This window comes from Leptosomus discolor, unplaced genomic scaffold (assembly GCF_034619465.1).
Source record: "Leptosomus discolor isolate bLepDis1 unplaced genomic scaffold, bLepDis1.hap2 HAP2_SCAFFOLD_99, whole genome shotgun sequence".
NCBI lineage: Eukaryota > Metazoa > Chordata > Aves > Leptosomiformes > Leptosomidae > Leptosomus > Leptosomus discolor.
In genome coordinates, this window is record NW_028237950.1 from 120,142 (window position 1) to 138,550 (window position 18,409).

General features: G+C 53.7%; 1 protein-coding gene across 1 annotated transcript; it reads right to left on the reverse strand.

Moving 5' to 3' along the window:
- Positions 1 to 12,256: 12,256 nt before the first annotated feature.
- On the reverse strand, positions 12,257 to 18,172 carry LOC147412331 (M-phase inducer phosphatase 2-like). The gene is made up of 16 exons (XM_086481466.1): positions 18,054 to 18,172; positions 17,740 to 17,867; positions 17,008 to 17,059; positions 15,913 to 15,954; positions 15,614 to 15,650; positions 15,350 to 15,457; positions 15,135 to 15,254; positions 14,782 to 14,916; positions 14,556 to 14,630; positions 14,120 to 14,299; positions 13,898 to 13,993; positions 13,513 to 13,575; positions 13,328 to 13,426; positions 12,881 to 13,014; positions 12,662 to 12,773; positions 12,257 to 12,397 (listed from the first exon to the last, which is right to left on the reverse strand). Exons 1-16 carry the CDS (start codon positions 18,170 to 18,172, stop codon positions 12,257 to 12,259), a joined length of 1,641 nt encoding a protein of 546 aa, XP_086337592.1.
- Between the last annotated feature and the right edge of the window lie 237 nt (positions 18,173 to 18,409).

The window sequence follows — 18,409 nt, forward strand, 5'->3', positions numbered from 1 at the left end:
CACTACTAGTTGCCATGGAATGCCATGGGATGCTGAAGAAATTCTGTTTACCATTTAATGCCATAGAAATGCTCTGGAACTACAAGTTGCCACGGAATGCTATGGAAGACACTGGAACTTCTAGTTGCCATGGAATGCCATAGAAACTGTCTGGAACTTCTAGTTGCAACCTAATACTATAAAAAGCTCTGTAACTACTACTTTCCATTGAATGGTACGGAACGGTCTGGAATTTCTAGTTGCCATGGAATTGAAAGGAACACTTCGGAACTTCTAGTTGCCATGGTATGTGATAGAAATGCACTGGAACTCCTAGGTTCCATGGAATGCCATAGAAACCCTGTGGAACTACTAGTTGCCATGGAATGCTGCAGAAATTCTACTTGCCTTAGAATGCCATGGAAACACATCAAAAACAACAGTTGCCGATGAATGCCACAGAAACTCTCTCAAAATTCTAGTTGCCATGGAATGCCATGTAATGCTTTGGAACTCCTCATTGCCACGAAATGCAATGGAATGATCCAGAACTTCTAATTCTAATGGAATGTCATGGAAACACATTGCAAATGAGAGTTGCGGGAGCTGCGTGAGGACACTGACACGATCAATGTGATCTAACAAGTGAACCTTTATTTCCGTGTTTCCAGTGCAATTTATAACCCTCGACCACACCCAATAAATACTGATTGGCTTCATCGCAAATAACAGCCCATAGTCCAACCTGATTGGCCACATTGCGAGTCATGTTCAAGTCATGTTCACAAATGTTCACACCCATCTTCTTCAGGAATTAAAACTGCGTCATTAATGGCGGCTGTCTCTTCTCCTGCACCTGTAAGATGTTCATGCCCCCTGCACCGGAAGTTGTTTATGCTTTCCGCAGTTCTGGTACGTCCCAGCTCGGATTCTCTGGAAAGGCTGGATTGTTCACATGTCCCTTATTTCATAAATGTCCTCCCACACATCCCCCTTCTTTTTTTTTTGCACAATCCAGACTTGTTTTACAGCCTGCTCGATCATTGAGCTTATGTACCGTAGGATACAAGGTAGCATCAGCAGTACAATTCATATCATGATAACAATAAGGATACCATACTTTACCCAGTGTAGTAACCATTCACTTATACCCCAAGAACTCAACCCCACGTCCAGGGGAGAATGATCAATGCCAATCTTTTTAATATTCTTTTGCAGATTTTGTATATGCTTGTGAAATGATCAGAAAGAATCATGTAACACAATCCCTCAAAATCTTCACACCCATGACCTAATACCAATAACAAAAAAACTATAGCAGCTCTATTCTGTAATACTGCATGTCTAACACTATCTACATCTTCCAGCAATTCTGTTAGTATGCTTGAAGTCAGATTAATTTTCTTAGCAGTCCAGCATGCTAAATGCGATAGTTCACGCAAGGCATTGCCCCCAACAGCTCCTGGCAAAAATAATGATAAAGCAATTCTAGAAGCCCTTCCCAGAATGAACCCATTCCTTTGCTGTGTATTAACATTGGTGGCTCCTCACTGTTACCTGCTAGACTTAAAAAATTCAAAACATACAATGCTTTCATCAGTTGATCATTAGGCAACCAACCCTGGGTTCCCCCTTTTTATTTTAACAATGTTGCTTTTAGTGTCTGGTGAGAGCGCTCAACAATTGCCTGACAGTAGGAGAGTGAGGTGTACCTGTACGATGGTTAATACCCCAAAGATTGCAAAAACGTGCAAAGCAAAGCGAAGCATAAGCAGGTGCGTTGTTTGTCTTAATTTCAAGTGGAATGCCTAAAACAGCAAAGCATGCATAAAGATGTCGCTCAACATGTCGTGTAGTTTCACCAGTCTGTGCAGTACCTGTCCCACGTGTCTTTTTTTTTTTTTTTTGTGAAAAGCGGCAAAGTGCGGTTAACAAAATATCTTATATATAATGATAACAGTAACACTGTGTCTCACTCACACATTCAAATATTGATAACCAGTTTTACACTATCACACAAGGAGCTCCTTTACACCATTCACACAAAAGACATCAGAAGACGCTTGCAAATATGATCACTACAGTAGCAACTATAGCATTGAGCAGACTAACCCCATTCACGTAGTTAAATATCAGTGCGAGGGGTGAAAATACACGTTGACATCAATGCAGATCGGTGCACAGTGTGAACATTTAGCAAATTACAGAAACAGACCAGAAAGAATACCTTTTTCCGTAGATGGACCGTGTCTGCCCCTGCAGCGAGCCAGATGAGTCAGGGAGTCCCTCCGAGAAAGGGTCCCGGGGCGTGCCCAGGGAGTCCCAGTCCTCAGCGGCTCCTGCAGCCGGACAGAGATTGTCGCCTCTGGGTTGTCAACTGAATCTGAGAAAACTCAATAACAACTATGTGTTATCAAGCAGGTATTTTCCATTCTCTATTGCACTTTAAGAAATCTGTCAAAGGCTTTTATATGTTTTATGCAGATCCTCCTTTTTCCATCATCTTTTTTAATTAGATTATCTTTACAAGCAACTTGAGCTCTTTCATAATGAACACTGCTTTTCAAATTACACAACTTTATAGGCAACCTGTAAATGAATCCTGAATTTCTTTGCCTGCTTTAGATAAAATGTGTCATATTTTACAGCCAGTTAACATCATGAATAAAAATAGCATTATGAAGCTTTATCTTTGACCAGACACATACAGATCATAAGACAGTTCAAAAAAAATAGTTTTAAAACAAGGACCTGCTTTGACGCTATTGCAATGACTGAAAAATTAAGCACTTTTTAAACCTGCCTGGCAAGCACAAACCTACAGCGCGATTAGAATTTGGTACGCCGTGTAACTGCGGAAGTTTGATTTACAGAGGGACTGAAATGAGTTTACCTTGGCTGATAAAGTGACCCATTGTCCTGCAATTGAAGCATCTCTTTTGCTTGCCTCCCTCCTTTCTATCTATGAGGGGTCGAACAGCACTGTATACAGCAGCAGCAAGTAAGGATGCGGTACCATTGGTGCGTTCTATAACTTTAAGCATATCAGCTACTTGTGCATCTCTGGGTAGGGTACTTAAAGCTCTTTTTGTTGTATCATTAGCATTCTCAAAGGCAAACATTTTAAAAACCTTTTTCTTCATTCCCTCATCCAAATCTGGATGACTTTTAATAACCTGATCTAAATGATCAATAAAAGAAGGAAAACTTTCTTGTGGACCCTGCTTAATATTGGCAAAGGTATATATCTTTCCTGGTTCCCTGATTGAAATCATTGCTTGGTAAGCTAACTGCTGTGACAATTGTAATACCTCTCCTATAAAACCGTGTTGTAAGCCTGTATTTGCAAAAGGACCTTGGCCCATTAACATTTGGGCTTGTATACCATACAATGGATCTCCCTGCTGCCGAGGTCGTGCAGCTTCGCGGTCACAGAGCTGTTGCCATGCCTTGGTAAACATAAGCTGTTGAGAAGGGGACAAAAGAATGTTAGCAACCTGTTGTGAATCATATGGTAACAGAACATCTACTGTAAAAATAAATTGTAATAATTGTTGAGTATAACTAGATTGAAGCCCATATTGTGATACTGCTGAATGTTTCAAGGATTTTCCAATCAAACGGTTCCCATTTTCCACCTCCTGCCTGATCTGTAATGATAGGAAAGGCAGAAGGAAGAAAATTTCCTTCAATTAGGGCACCACGAATAACTCCTTTCCATCTTCGTCCTGCTTCTTGTTCACTTAATAGCGTATTTGACAATGAAGTAGTTGGCACAGGCATTTGCGACAAAGGCACTGGTAGTGATGACGGTACAGCAAAAGGATTATGAATCGCAGCGTTTTCTGGAGTCTTCTTGTTGCTGTCCGCTGCCGTATTGAGTACCGATAGTTTGTTTATGAGTTGCTGTAGGACTTCATCAAGCAGCTCCTTTTTCTGCTTTTGTTTCAACATGATCCCTGGAGAAAGAGAGTCTTCCTGTAGGCGGGCCGTTGTGACGGTGGGATAAGGGCGGGATTTTGGGCGGGTTGTTGTGACGTTGCCATAAGGGCGGGATGTTGGGTGGGTCGCTGTGTATTCAGGATAGGGGTGGGATTTGGGTGGGTCTGCTGGTTCACGTACTTCCCCCTTTTCTTTGCCCACACCCCCTTGTAGTTTTTCCGCATTCTCTTCCGAGTCCCTTCTTAATGCTATCGGGTCGGCACCATTATGGCGCACCTCCTCCTCCAAGGGTGTGGTCCCCGCGGTGGCCCCACCAGCCCCCGAACTCGTGGTCTGTGTCTGATTAGCAGGGGTAAAGGGAGGTGGAACAGGAACAGAAATTTGCGTAGAAAAAATAGAAGTAGTAGTTGTTGGCGAGGAATCGCCAGAGGAGGGGGTAAAGGCAGCAAAGGCAGAAGCTGCAGCAGCTCTTTCAGCATTCATACTATGCAACATCTCCATAAGCAATTTCCATAACGTGGTGTACTTGCCTGCTTCTTTTGCTCTCGCTCCCCTCGAACTTATATCTTCCAATAACTCTTTATCTATGGCCTCCCACGTAGCGAGTTCAAAAGCAACTCCCACGGAAGAGATTAAACTTCTATTCCATGCCCATAATAACAGCCCTTTAAGAGCCGAGGATTCATACTTGAGTCCTCTCACTGAGAGTATGTGTTGGAGCAGATTTAGGACAGCCTCCTGTTGCTTGTCCAACCCCATCTGTCTCCCCGACCGCTCACCTGATCAGGGTGAGATTCCGTAATCGTTTCACAATGAGGTGCGCACCTTCCTTTTCTCTCCTCCTTCCTGGTAACTATGTGAGTCACCGCTTAGCGACTGGGTGGATCGCTGATACTCTTTTTATCTCTTTTTTCTTTATTACTCCGCTGGGGCAGCGGATCTCTTTCGGTCGGCCTTCCACCCTCTTCCTCTCCAAGTCTTGCAACTTTGTTCTGAGGAATCTGAGGGTCCCTGTTCGGGCGCCACTTGCGGGAGCTGCGTGAGGACACTGACACGATCAATGTGATCTAACAAGTGAACCTTTATTTCCGTGTTTCCAGTGCAATTTATAACCCTTGACCACACCCAATAAATACTGATTGGCTTCATCACAAATAACAGCCCATAGTCCAACCTGATTGGCTACATTGCGAGTCATGTTCAAGTCACGTTCACAGATGTTCACACCCATCTTCTTCAAGAATTAAAACTGCGTCATTACTAGCGGCTGTCTCTTCTCCTGCACCTGTAAGATGTTCATGCTCCCTGCACCGGAAGTTGTTTATGCTTTCAGCAGTTCCGGTACGTCCCAGCCCAGGCTCTCTGAAAAGGCTGGATTGTTCACATGTCCCTTATTTCATAAATGTCCTCCCACAAATTTGGTTTACAGTTTTAGAAGTAAAAGATGCCTTCTTTTGCCTCCCTCTCCATGAAGCCAGTCAGAAAAGTTTTGCATTCAAGTGGGAAATCCTTAAGAGTGGTTTGAAGACCCAGCTCACAGGGACGGTGTTGCCACAAGGTTTCAAGAACAGCCCTACCATCTTTGGGAACCAACTAGCGAAAGATTTGGAATTACGGGAACCACCATCGGAAGAAGGAAAAATACTACAATACGTGGATGACATCCTCATTGCAACTAAACCCAGAGAAGCCTGTGTCACCTGGACTGTAAGTTTATTAACTTTTCTTGGGCTTCAGACGTACTGAGTGTCCCGAAACAAGGCACAAGTGACTTTGCAGCAGGTTACATACTTAGGGTATGAGATCAGTGCAGGGCAACGGTCCTTGGGGCAAGCCCGGAAAGAAGCCGTATGCCAGACCCCTCGGCCACAGACTGTAAAAGAACTGCGGACCTTCCTGGCAATGATGGCGTGGTGCCGGCTCTGGATACATGACTATGGCCTGCTGGCCAAACCACTGTATTCCCTGATAAAATCCAGTTAAAGTCACCTCCAATGGGATGCTGAGTCAGATCGGGCATTCCATCAGCTGAAGAAGGCCCTGATGTCAGCACCAGCACTGGGACTCCCTGATGTGAGTAGACTATTTCTCCTATTTTCCCATGAAAAGCAGGGAATAGCGTTAGGAGTACTGGCACAAGACCTGGGACCATACAGACGAGCTGTGGCGTACTTCTCCAAACAACTGGACGCTGCTGCCAAAGGGTGGCCTGGCTGCCTAAGGGCGGTAGCAGCAGTCATCCTGAATGTTCAGGAACCTCAGAAGTCTACCCTGGGTCAGAAAATGACTGGTTTCCTATCTCACACAGTGTCTGCAGTCCTTGAAGTGAAAGGGGGACATTGGCTCTCCCCACAGAGATTCCTGAAATATCAAGCTATCATGGTCGAGCAGGATGATGTTGAGATTGTGACCACTAACATTGTCAACCCAGCTTCATTTCTTAGTGGGAAGGCTGGAGAACCAGTGGACCAAGACAGCTTCACGACAATTGAGGTCACGTACTCTAGCCGCATGGACCTAAAGGATACCCCCATGGATGGGGTAGAGCACTGGTTCACAGATGGGAGCAGCTATATCCTGGGCGGAAAACGACATTCTGGGTACGCCATCACCACTGCTGAAAAGGTAATAGAATCTGGACCACTACCGGCTGACACTTCAGCATAAAAGGCCGAGATCATAGCCCTCACTCGGGCCCTGGAGAGGGCCGAAGGAAAGGCTGTGAATATTTGGACTGATTCTAAATACGCCTTTGGAGTGGTACATGCCCACGGAGCAATTTGGAAGGAGCGAGGACTGTTGAACTCCCAAGGAAAGACTATCAAGCACGCAAAGGAAATTTTAAGACTTTTGAATGCAATCCAACTTCCTGAAAAAGTGGCAATTATGCACATTAGGGCACACCAGAAAGTGAGCACTGAATTGGAAAGGGGAAACAAACTGGCGGACAGAGAGGCAAAACAGGCAGCTAAAGAAATGGTAAAGGTAGAGGGAGCACTAGTCCCAGACGGACAGATAACCCTAGAAGGTAAGCCAGAATACACTAAGGAGGATCGAAAGTTAATCACAGATTTGGAAGGAACAGACAATGAGGACAGGTGGGTTATAACATCACATGGGAAACTCATAGTCCCCTCTTATACGGTTTGGCCATTGGTCCGGGAGGAACACAAGAAGGGACACTGGGGGGCGGAGGCATTACACAAATACCTTATCAGACACGGGACGACTCGAAACTTACACATTGCTCTCAGACAAGTGACTCAGCAATGTGACCTTTGCCTCCAGACTAATCCAAAAATTGTCCCAAAACCAGAAATGGGCCAAATTGGGAAAGGGAATTGTCCGGGACAACATTGGCAAACTGATTTCTCAGAACTTCCTAGAAAAGGGGGGTATAAATACTTGCTTGTACCAACTGATACCTTTTCAGGCTGGCCAGAAGCCTTCCCATGCAGAACAGCTAAAGCTCGAGAGGTGACCAAGGTGTTGCTACAAGAAATCATACCCAGGTTTGGAGTCCCAGCGGTGATGTCCTCAGATAGAGGGCCGCAATTCACCTCCAAAGTTGTGCCAAAAATAAGCCACCATCTAGGGACAGATTGGCAACTACACACTCCATACCAGCCACAATCCAGTGGCCAGGTGGAGAAAATGAATCACTTGATTAAACAACAGATTGTTAAATTAGGACAAGAAACCAATTGGGCCTGGCCACAATCTCTACCCCTAGCAATGCTATGGATACGAACTAGACCCCGAGCTAAGGAAGGGCTAAGCCCATTCGAAATCCTATATGGGCGACCCTATGGGGTACAAAAGGGAACCTCTTCACAAATTGGTGAAGAATTGATGACTTCCTATATGGTGGCATTAGGGAAACAGCTTCGTAAATTTGAAAAACAGGTGTTTGGAACCCGATGCAGGGGTTTGGATGGGTCAGTGCATAACATACAACCTGGAGACTAGGTGTATGTTAAGTCTCTTACAGAGAAAACTGTGGAGCCACAGTGGGAAGGACCATACCAAGTGCTTCTTACCTCTTTCACGGCAATCAAGATCAGGGAACAAAGCACCTGGATTCACCACTCCTGAGTGAAGAAAGCTCCTAAAACTCCTTGGAAAGTAACACAGGGTGAGGATGAACTGAAACTAAAGCTTTGCTGAGCGAAATGAGTATATTGCACCCAGAAGTGTTTAGTAACTCGGCCTGCCAAGATTTAGTCAGGAAAATTGTTGTATTTGTAGTTATCGTAACCCAAGGGTCGAACAGTAACACCCCAGAATGGCCATGGACCCAAGCTCATATTGAATATACTGGGGATATGGGAACGCTCTCTGATAGAAAAAGCTTAAGCCTTGCCACCGTGGTTATGCATAAAAATGAAGTGTAGGCCAAAAATTATTGGAGCACAGACCTTCAGAGAATGATGCCTCAACTGCAGGGAATGTGGGGTCAAAACATAAGCGTAGGATGCCGAGGAATTAATGGAACTTCCTACAAAAGGGCAAACCAGATAGCTGTATCCAATATAATAACAAACACAACAAATAGAAAGCCGTGCAGTATCTTGGATTGTTGGCATAATTTTACTCTAACACAACCTGTCTTTGTAACCTGGGTCTGGGCACGTGGTGAAATAGGATTACCATTGAAATTGAAGATAGATGCTGTACCGTCTACGACAGCGGGGCCCTGCACAACCTATACAGCTGATACCAGCACTCAAACAGTCCGAACCCAAACTAAACTTGAATCTAAGATTTATGAGATTGGTCCGTATGTCATCAGACATACAGGTCAGCTACAAGTATTATTTAACCCAGAGTGGTCTCTAAAAAGGGTGGAACTGATGATGCAAATTAAGGTTTCAGAAATACAACCATTGTGTTCCCCTTTCTTACGGACTTCCTATGAAGGGTGGACCACTTGGCTACGCAGGAGAACGGGTATTTTTCAAAGGCGAATACCGAGGGATGTAGCTGGGGTGTTAGGGACAGGACTTGGGGTTCTAAATACCACAGATTCAGAAGTGATAATGAACAAATTAGCTGCCTCTACCGTTGATCTGTCCAAATTACAACAGCCATCACAATCCTCCCTATTAGCTCTAGGAGCTCACCAATGGTTGGTGTCGGAAGTTCTACCCGACTGGGAACGGACAAACATAAGGGATCATAATATCATTATAGCTGCAATTGGAGGGCTCCAAAGGAATATCTCATTGGCCCTGAGCTGTATCCAGGCCCAGCTGTAGAAGCAATCAATAACCGCACCTATTGTAAGGGAAGGAGAGGAAGGGCTCTTCCCCACAGAGATACGGAAGATAGTTTGGGATAGTGCCACCGATACGGAAAGAGGGCTCCAGTCCTGCTGGGAAGTGGTAAACTTTACCTATAACCCCACCACACACACAGTCACTGCCCTCGTGTTAACTATCCACAATGCATCAGTGACTGTAATACATCCCATAATAGCCATGGGAATAAATCACGGTCAAAATTTGCTTTATCCTTTGGAACATAGGACATGGGCCCGAAAGAGAGAGAACAAATGGCAAACAGTTGACTTAGAATCCTGCGTTGTACGAGAGCAACAGGGATTTCTCTGCGAAAGCAATACCATGAGGGCACAAGACATTTGCTGGATACCGACCAAAAGGTCTGTCACCTTGAAACTCGCCCGAATGCCAGTCCAAAACCGGTTGTCGTCTATGCAGGAAAAGGTTGTGCTTGTTTAAGAACAACATGTCGCTTTGTGTCTGTAGGAGGAGTAGAAATAGACACCAGGAATCACTCGAATTTCTGTATTTGTAATTTTACCACCATCACAGGATGTGACTTTAGCTACCTTGCTCCTGTGGTTTCTCATCAAATCCTGAGATCAAACTATACACTGATTTCTGAACTAGAACCCACAACTATAGGGATAGACTTAGCAGTGAGAAAAAGATTGTTGAAACACCCAGACTTAATACGGATATTAGAGGAAGCCAAGAATAATGGACAGGAAACTCTAATAACTGTTCATCATGAGGCAAATGAGGTAAGTAGGGTCTTGAAAAGGGTCAAAAAGGACGGAGAACACAAATGGTGGGATACACTTTTTGGGTGGTCACCTTCAGACACTGGACTTTTTCAATGTCCTAATGCATCCAATAGTAGGGTTGTTGATAGCTACCGCTATTTTATTATTTCTAGTAGGGACCCTATATATGTGGGTTTGGCGCATAGTTAGAAGAATAACTTCAATGTACGAAGCATTATACCAACCAGAATAGCCAAGTAAAAGAATTCACTTAACTCAATAGAAAAGGGGGGAATTGGTAGGGGGACATATAGAAAATATATTTTATAACCCAAGATATATCAAAAATATTAATAGGGAGCTACATAGAAAAACAAAGCTAAACCTATTAAAACTTGCTTCCCAGACCTAACATGCATGCAAGTAGGCAATTAGTCACTACCCCCTGCAAATTGCTTGAGAAAGAAGCTGATAAGGGAAACAGAAAAAACAGAAACAAGGACCTAATTCATGGTTCAAAGGCGTCAAAGGCAGGAGGAGCTAAGGGCTAAGGAGGGCTCGCTAACATCCATCTCTAACCAAGAACAAAGAGGAGATAGCCAGGTGTGCACACAAGGACAGACCAGGCTGAAACTGGTCTGGGACTGCAAGCTCAGCCAAATTAGAGCTTCCAGGGGAGAGGGGAGGAGTATACAGCGAGGAAGATCTACGGCCTTCATCCCTGAAGACCCCTGCCCAGGACCACCAGGAGGAACTGTGCAAGCGCCCCGAGGAGGAGCCAGAGGCGGAGATTATGGAAATGACAAGTGACAGGAAGGAATGGCCTTTTTGGGGACAGGTCATGAATGTGTCTAGGCATTTCGAAATAGGTGATGTTTTAACTGGGTAAATACTGGACAAGCGGCCACAGTGGGGATGCACGTTTGTGGTGGAGCGATCCCCCGTGCATCTGCGCGCAATAAACACACCTACTGTGTAACCTTTCGGGTTGTAAAGTCTTTTCCGCACGTCAGGGTGTCACAGGCCTGGGGGACACAGGATCACCCCGGGGGCGGGGGGGTGGTGGTGGTGTGTGTGACAGGGCCTGGGGACACAGGATCACCCTGGGGGGGGGGGGGGGGGGGGCAGCAGGTGGCAGGGCGAGCATGAGGGGCACAACAACGGAGCTGGGGGTGCCCCCCCACCACACACCACTGTCCCAGTTGTGGGACCCCATGGTCACCCCACCATCCCCACCCCTCCTCCTGCCCCACACACAGCCCTGAGGGGGTCGGTCTAGCTGTGACCCCAGCCCCACAGGGCAGCCATCACCCCTTTAAAAAGCTCTCCCGTTCCTTCAAGCGCCCCAACCCCACCCTCAAAGCAGGGGGGGACCCCTGAGCCCCCTCAGATTCGCAGCGCAGTCACAGACCAGAGCCAAGGCTTTCCCTCCTCACAAAGTTATTAAACAGAAATGTTAAAAAAAACCAATAAAAACAAACAAGACATGGGGGCACAGGGGCCATTCCCCCCTCCCCAGCATGTGGTGCTCTGGCAGCAGCCACTCTGGGGTGGGGGTGAAGCCCCTCCCGCCCCCCCAAAGTTAACCAACAGGGTGGCAAAACACCACAACAACAAGGAACTCCCCAAATAGTCAGTGACCAGTACAAGGGGCACCCCCCAGCCCCACCCCCTGCAGCACCCCCTGGCTGCAAAGGAGATTTAAGTTCTTTTCTATAAGAGTTCTGCCAATAAAGCTTGGCTGACGGGGGGTCGCAGCCCTTATGGACGGGGTGGTGGTGGTGGTGTGTGTGACAGGGCCTGGGGACACAGGATCACCCTGGGGGGGGGGGGTGGGGTGGTGTGATGTGCTGCAGCCCCGTGGCTTGCCCAAAGCTGGCAAAGCCACCCCCCACCCAGCCCAGGGTGCAAGGGGAAGGGGGGCACTGGCTTGGGGGGCTGCCCCACAGCCCCCGAGCCCCATCCCTGATGCTGGGGAGGGGAGGTAGCCTGACCCCCACTCCCAGAGGAAGTTTGAACCTGGCAGGGATTGAGCCCCCCTAGGCATTCCCCACCCACATGCTACAGCCCCCAGCCACCATTTGGGGTAAAACCTAAACCCTGTTTAGGTTAAAAAAGGGGTAAAAACCCACAACCATACCCCCCGGTTCTCACGCTGCTGAGGGGGGCGATGCTGGGCAGGGCACCCAGCACAGAGCTGGGAAGGCTGGGGGGGGTGGGGGGAGGGGGGCAACCAGGTTTTGGGCTGGGCAACCGTGAGCGCCGGCAGCCCCGGGTAGGGGGTGGGCAGGGGGCTGCGGGGGTCCCTCAGAAGTTCTTGAGGCGGCTGTAGAGCTCCCGCTTGCTGCGCTCGCCCACCCAGCTGCGGCTCTTCTGGCGGAACTTGCGCAGGTCCTCCTTGAAGTCCTCGTGGTCCATCGGCCGGTAGTCCTGGGGCTCGCAGTGCATCTGGGCACCCACAGCTCTGTCAGCACCTGCAGGCCCCCCTCCCCACCCCCTGGGGCAAACCCAGCACCCCCCAGGACCCCCAGCACAACCCCCTTCCCCTGGAGGTACCACCCTCATGGAGGATGCTCAGAGCCAGACCCTTTCCCCTCACAGGGCAGGGTTTTGGGGAGCGGAGAGGGTGATTTCCCCCCACCCAGCACTCTCACCCTCCTGCCAGGGACCGCCCCCCCTCCCACACAGGGGGTGAAAGGTAGGGGGGCTTACCTGGTACTGGGGGAAGAACTCCCGGTACCCCCCCTTCAGGACATAGAGCTCGGGGTAGTGGAGGTGGGGGTACTCGTTACAGGCTCGGTCCTTCTCCCTGATGAACCGGCACCTGCGGAACAGGGGACAGGATTGGCACCCAGATAGGATCCTGCCATGTCCAGGGGGTCCGGCAGAACCCAGCGTCCACCCCACCTCCCCCAACCCCCCCAAACTCACATCCTGGGCCCCCTCTCGGAGGAGAACTCGCAGTGGAAGATGACGATCACCCTCTTGCTGGCGTCGAAGGGCACGATGGGCTTCTTCAGCAGGAACTCCTCCACGTCCCGCTCCAGCGGCAGGTTGACGGCGCCCTGGCGAGGGAGAGGGGCCCCTTTCAGCCCCCCCCTCCTCCCATTTCATCTCGGGGCGGGGGGGGGGGGGCCTTCATACCCTGACCCCCTTCTGCCTCATCTGCTGGGAATGCCTTCACCCCCCTCCCTCCTTCCAGCTGGGGCTCAGCACCTCCAGGGGTGCTCAGAACCTTTGGGGAGGCTCTCAACCCCTCCAGGGAGCTCAGCACCTTTGGGAGGGGGCATCAGCCCCTCTGAGGTTTGACAGGTTTGTGTCTCCCCCACCCATGACCACCCTGTCCCCAACCCCGAGGGGCGCAGCAGCGGTTCTGACCTTGATGTGGCCTCCCTCGTACTCGTAGGGGTACCTGCAGTCCACGATCACGCAGCTCTCGATGAGGCTGCTGAACTGCCCCGTCAGCACTGCCACCATCTGTGGGGGGAGCCCGTCACCGGGGGGGGGCAGGTAGGCAGCCCTGTGGGGGTGTTTTTTTGGGGAAGAGGTCACTGCTCCCTTACCATTTCGGGGGAAATGTACTTCAGGTCCGGGTGCTTCCCCTCTACCGTCTGCAGAAGGTAAGGCTGGAGGAGAGGCGGGTGCTGGGTCAGGATCTGTCCCTGGGGAGACGTCCTGGCTGCCACCCGCTCCCCCCAGCTCATAAGACCCCCCGCCTGCGAGGTTTGCTCCCTCCCAAGAGGGACGGCGCTGCGGCACTGGAAGAGCAGCGGGTCAGGCTCTTCAGGCTGGAAAGTCTCAGCCCCAAGTCCCCTTGGTCCCAAACAAGGGCCACCAGCTGTATTGGGGCTCTGGCACCAGCACAGGGCTCCACTGATGGTCCCCCTTTGTTTCAGGAGAGGGGGGCAGGCGGCACCCCCAAGCCTGCAGCACCCCCAGCAGCCCTACCTTGGAGAAGTCCCCGATGAGCTCCTGATGGTCGTTAGCCAGCAGGTTCTCCATCTCCTCGTGGCAGAAAGACCTGGAGCACAGCAGCCGTGCTTTCTGCGGGGACATGAACCAGAGACACCCCCCTCGGCGTTAGCGAGGGCGCCGGCAGAGCCGTGGCACCGGGCAGTCCCACCCGGGATGGGCAAGGATGCCTCACCCCGAGGATTCCCCATCACCCACCGGCTCCGCCGCTGCCGCCTCCTCGCCAGGGCTACCGGCCACGCTCCTCCGTCGCTTGGTCTTGACGGGGGTGTCCCGGTCCTGGGGTCGGTCTATCCGCTTCTGGATGGGCCTGGTGACGCTGCTGGGCATCGAGGGCGAGCGGAAGAGCTGCTGGCACTTGCCGCGCTTCACCGGACACTGTGTGGGGAGAGAGCCCATGTTGGTGCCCAAGGGTCCGGCATTCCCCCCACATACCCCCCCCCCCCCCCAGCACCACGAGAACAAAGGCAAAAGGGTCCCTCTCTAGTGGCTGCACATCACCCAGGACAAGCCCAAAGCCCTGGGGGGTGTGTGCTGCTGGCCAACCAGTGACCCTCACCCCCAGACCCCACCTTGGAGACCCAAGGAAGGGGGAGCCTGGGGCCCCATCCACCCCCCGAGACACCCAATGTACCGGCTCGGCCTCCTCCTTCCTCACCAGGGGCGCAGTCAGTAGGTTCTCCATCCCCTGTGGCCCGTCGGTATCGCTCTTCTGGGGGGGCACCTGGGGGGGCCACAGGGGAGAGACAGAGGAGAGCATGAAGGGAACGAGTCCCACTGCTGCTTCGCACCCCCCTGGGCAGGGACGGAGCCCCTGCCCAGGGTCCATCCAACTGCACAGATGGAGGAGCCCTCCCTACTTTCATCTCCTCCTCATCCAGGATCTCCACGAAGCCATCATCTTCCTCTTCAGACATGGAGGAGGTCAAGGAGCACCGGCGCAGGATGATGGGGCTCTCGCCCTGGGCGGCGTTTTCCTTCTTGGGGGTGTCGAACTGGGGAGGGGACACGACACAGCCCATGGCTCAGGAGTGGGGCCAGCCCCACACCAGCCCTGTTTGCAGACACAGTGACCCCAATCCCCCCAGCTCCCACACCCACAGGTCTCCAGTGCAAACAGGGAGGCTGGAGCAGCAGGTCCCGGCTCAGCAGCCCCTGCAGCAGGACCACCCACCCCCGGTGCCCCCCTCTCAGCGCCCCCAGACCCTCTCACAGGCAGGCCGGGTGCAGAGCCGAGTCTCTGGCTGAGGGGGTCCCTCCCCGCAGCCCCATCGCTGGCGGGCAGCCGGCTGTGCTGACTTGGCCTCTGCAGCTTCTTGAAGACAAACCCCTCCTGCAGCAGTGGGGGAGGGGGGGGGTGGGCACGGCATCCCCCTGCCCCTTCCCCGGTCCTGCCTCCCTCTCCCCAGCCTTGCTGCCCCCCCTCACCTTGTCCTCAGGCTTCCTTGGGCCCCTCTGCTCCCTGGCCCCGTGGCTGTTGAACTCCCGGCAGTGGGAGATGTTCTTCAGGACCGGGCTGGCCCCCAGGAGCTGTGGCTGCGGGGCGGGTTGGGAGGGGTGAGAGGTGCTGCACAGCCCCTGCGCTCCCCAGCTCCATCCTCCTCCTTCTCCTCCTCCTCCTCCCAGCTCAGCCAGGCGCACAGCAGGATCCAGCCGCCCTCAGCTCAGCCCTGCAGAGCCCCCGGGACTTACCGGCAGTGAGGGGATCCTCCGGATAAGGAGCTTATTGCTGCAAAAAGAAAAGGATTGAATGAGGAGAGAAGATGCCCTGGACCAGCAGCATCCCACCCCCCCCACCGCCCCGAAGCTGGCATGGACCCCCTTGTCCCCTGGGTCCCCACAGTGGGGTGAGACCTCCCCGGACAGGACCCCAGGGCAGCAATTCCTCCAGCCACTGAGCAACACCGACAGCTTGATCCAAACCCCAGGGAAGGGCAGACAGACAGCCTGGCTTTCGGGTCTGGGCACAGGGACAGAGCCCTTTCACTTACTCTTTGAGAGCTCTCCTGGATTCTAGGATCGCTGTCTCAAAGCTGCGGGAAGAGAGGAGCCAGGGTTAGGGGGGATGGCACCCCGTGCCCCAGCCTGAGCAGCCCAGGAGCCCCGGGGATGGGCAGCCGCAGCCCTTACAGGGACCCCACCCCACGCAGGGGTCATCAGCCCCCCCAAGGGGAGAGCAGCTGAGCGGCTTTCAGCCCCACAAAGGGTTAAAACCCCATCTGGAAATCACTGGTTTCAGACGGGGGGACCCCAATCTGGGCTGGGGGGTTAAGCAGCACGCTGAGGTGGTCCAGGGCACCCCGCTGACCCCACTCAGGGCCCAGATGTAGCTGGTGGCAGTGGCGCCCACTCTCCACCTGTATGTAAATCCGGCAGCGGGGATGCTGGGGATGCTGGCCGTCGGCCATATGGCCATGCAGCTGCACACTGCGACAGGACGAAGGGGGCACTGGCGTGTCCCCTGCAGCCCAGCCCACCCAGCCCCAAGGCTGCCCCAGCATCACCATCTGCCCCCAGTCACTCAGTCACCTGACATCTGCCAGAGAGGGGCTCTGCCAACGGCCCCGGGAGTGGGTGAAGCCACCGGCGTGGCACCCAGAGCCCTTCAGCCCTGCAGAGCTCAGCTCTCAGCTGATCCCTACACCCCAAATCTGCCAGGCCTGGGCAGCAGCACCCCAAGGAGGCTGAGGCGGGGGTGCTGGGAGCCCAGGGAGGTGCTCAGCACCCTCACCCCGCTGCGTGGTGAGGCAGCGAGCCGTCTGCCGGCCGTCCCTGCCAGAGGAGGACTTGGCACGGCAGCACCGCAGAGGCTTCTTGCCTGCACCCGCTGCCAGACCCCTGCCTGCAGCAGGGCTGGGCCGAGCACCAGCACTGACACCCCCACTAGAGGTGGTTTCTCACACCAACCCCCCACCAAAAATCAATTTTGGGGTGGAGGGCACAGCTGGAAGCACAGCCCCCCAGCAAGGCTGGGACAGGCTGAGCGTGGGCACTGCAGGCAGCCTGGGGAGGGTGAGCAGGGGGGACACAGTGGGCAAGGGTGGAGACCTCCCGGAGTGGGGGGACGCGGGGCGAGAGACACTCACACTTCCTCCAGTGCCGCGGGGTCCTCCAGCGTGGGGGAGTCCAGCCCCAATCCTGCGGGAACAAGGGGCAGGGGTAGCACCGGGGGGGGGCGGGTGGGAGGCACGCCGTGCCCCTGGGACCCTGCTCCAGCACAGGTGTCCCCCCGCTCCTGTGGGGCGCTGGCAGGGTGCAGGGGAGCCCCCCCCACCCCAGCTATGTTCCCTTCTAGCGCTGGGGAGGGGGCCACAGGGTGGGATCTGCTGTGTGCTCAGGCGGGACCCTCACCCAAAGCTTCTCCCGTCCCCCAGCATGGTAAAGGGACGACCCTGGGACCACCCATCCTGGCCAACATGTCCCACATCACCCTGCCCAGGGACCCCCACTGGGGTGGTCCACAGCCGAGCCCCCCCCCGGGGTGCAGGCCTGGGCGGGTGGGGGGGCTCCCACCCATCATCCAGCACAGGGAAGGAAGCGCTGGGGAGGAAATCCCAGTTTAAAATCCCAGTCTGACTCAGAGCATGGCCAGGAGCTGAGACAGAGCGGGGGACCCGGCTCCCACGTGCACCCCCAGAAAGACCCTTCCCCACCCTCAAACCCCTCCCCTGCCTTCCCAGCCCCCCCCCCCCCCCTGCATGCAGTGACCCCCTGCCCAACGCCCACCCCCCCGGCACAGCTCCCCCTGCACACCCCCAGCCCCGGGGAGGAGGGGGGTCGGGGCAGGGGCGGGTGTGGCAACAGCACCCATCGCTCACCCGCGTCCGAGGACTCGGAGGAGACGGAGCTGCGGGGGGAGCCCAAGGCTGCCGACCCCCGGCACGGGCTGGCCCGGCGCCTCTGCAAGGACAGCCCCGCCACCCGCCGCTTCGGGGTGTCCCAGTGGCTGCGGGCAGGGCGGGGGCGGCGATCAGCCCGTGGGGACCCACCGGTACCCCTCGGGGTGCCCCCCTCGGGTGGGGCGGTGTGTGGCGTCCCCCCCCTCCGCGCTCAGCACTGCCCTGAGCCGGCAGCATTCACGCGTGGGGGGGAGGGGGGTGCGGTGCGGGGCAGCCCCCCCGTCTCCACTCACCTTCCCAGTCCCACCAGCTTGTCCATATCCAGCGTCAGCGGGGTGACCGGCGACATGCCCGCTCGCCTCCTGGCCACTCCGGCTAGCCCACGGCCACCGGGGCCGCCCTGCGCCGCCATGGCGAGTGCAGGAAAGGAAGGGAGGCGTTAATGACACCCGTTGGAGCGACCGTTCCCGGCCCCGGCGGAGCGGAGCGGGGCCGCGCCGATGCTCCGCCGTCCGGTGCGCGAGGGGGGGGGGGGCGCGCGCCCGCGGCCGCCCCTATTTATATTCGAAAACTAACAGGGGAGCGGCGCGGCGGGAGCCAATGGGGAGGGGCGGGGGGCGGGGCCACGGCCGGGGCGGGGGCGCGCGGG

Bases quoted from the DNA above. Each gene is read 5' to 3' on its own strand.
- LOC147412331 (XM_086481466.1), bottom strand. From the start codon at position 18,172: ATGGCGGCGCAGGGCGGCCCCGGTGGCCGTGGGCTAGCCGGAGTGGCC. The intron at 15,255-15,349 runs GTGAGGGGGGGC...CCACTGCTGCAG, and splicing joins CAAGGAAGCCTGAGGACAAG to GAGGGGTTTGTCTTCAAGAA. The intron at 14,631-14,781 runs GTAGGGAGGGCT...CCCCCCCAGAAG, and splicing joins TGGATGAGGAGGAGATGAAA to AGCGATACCGACGGGCCACA.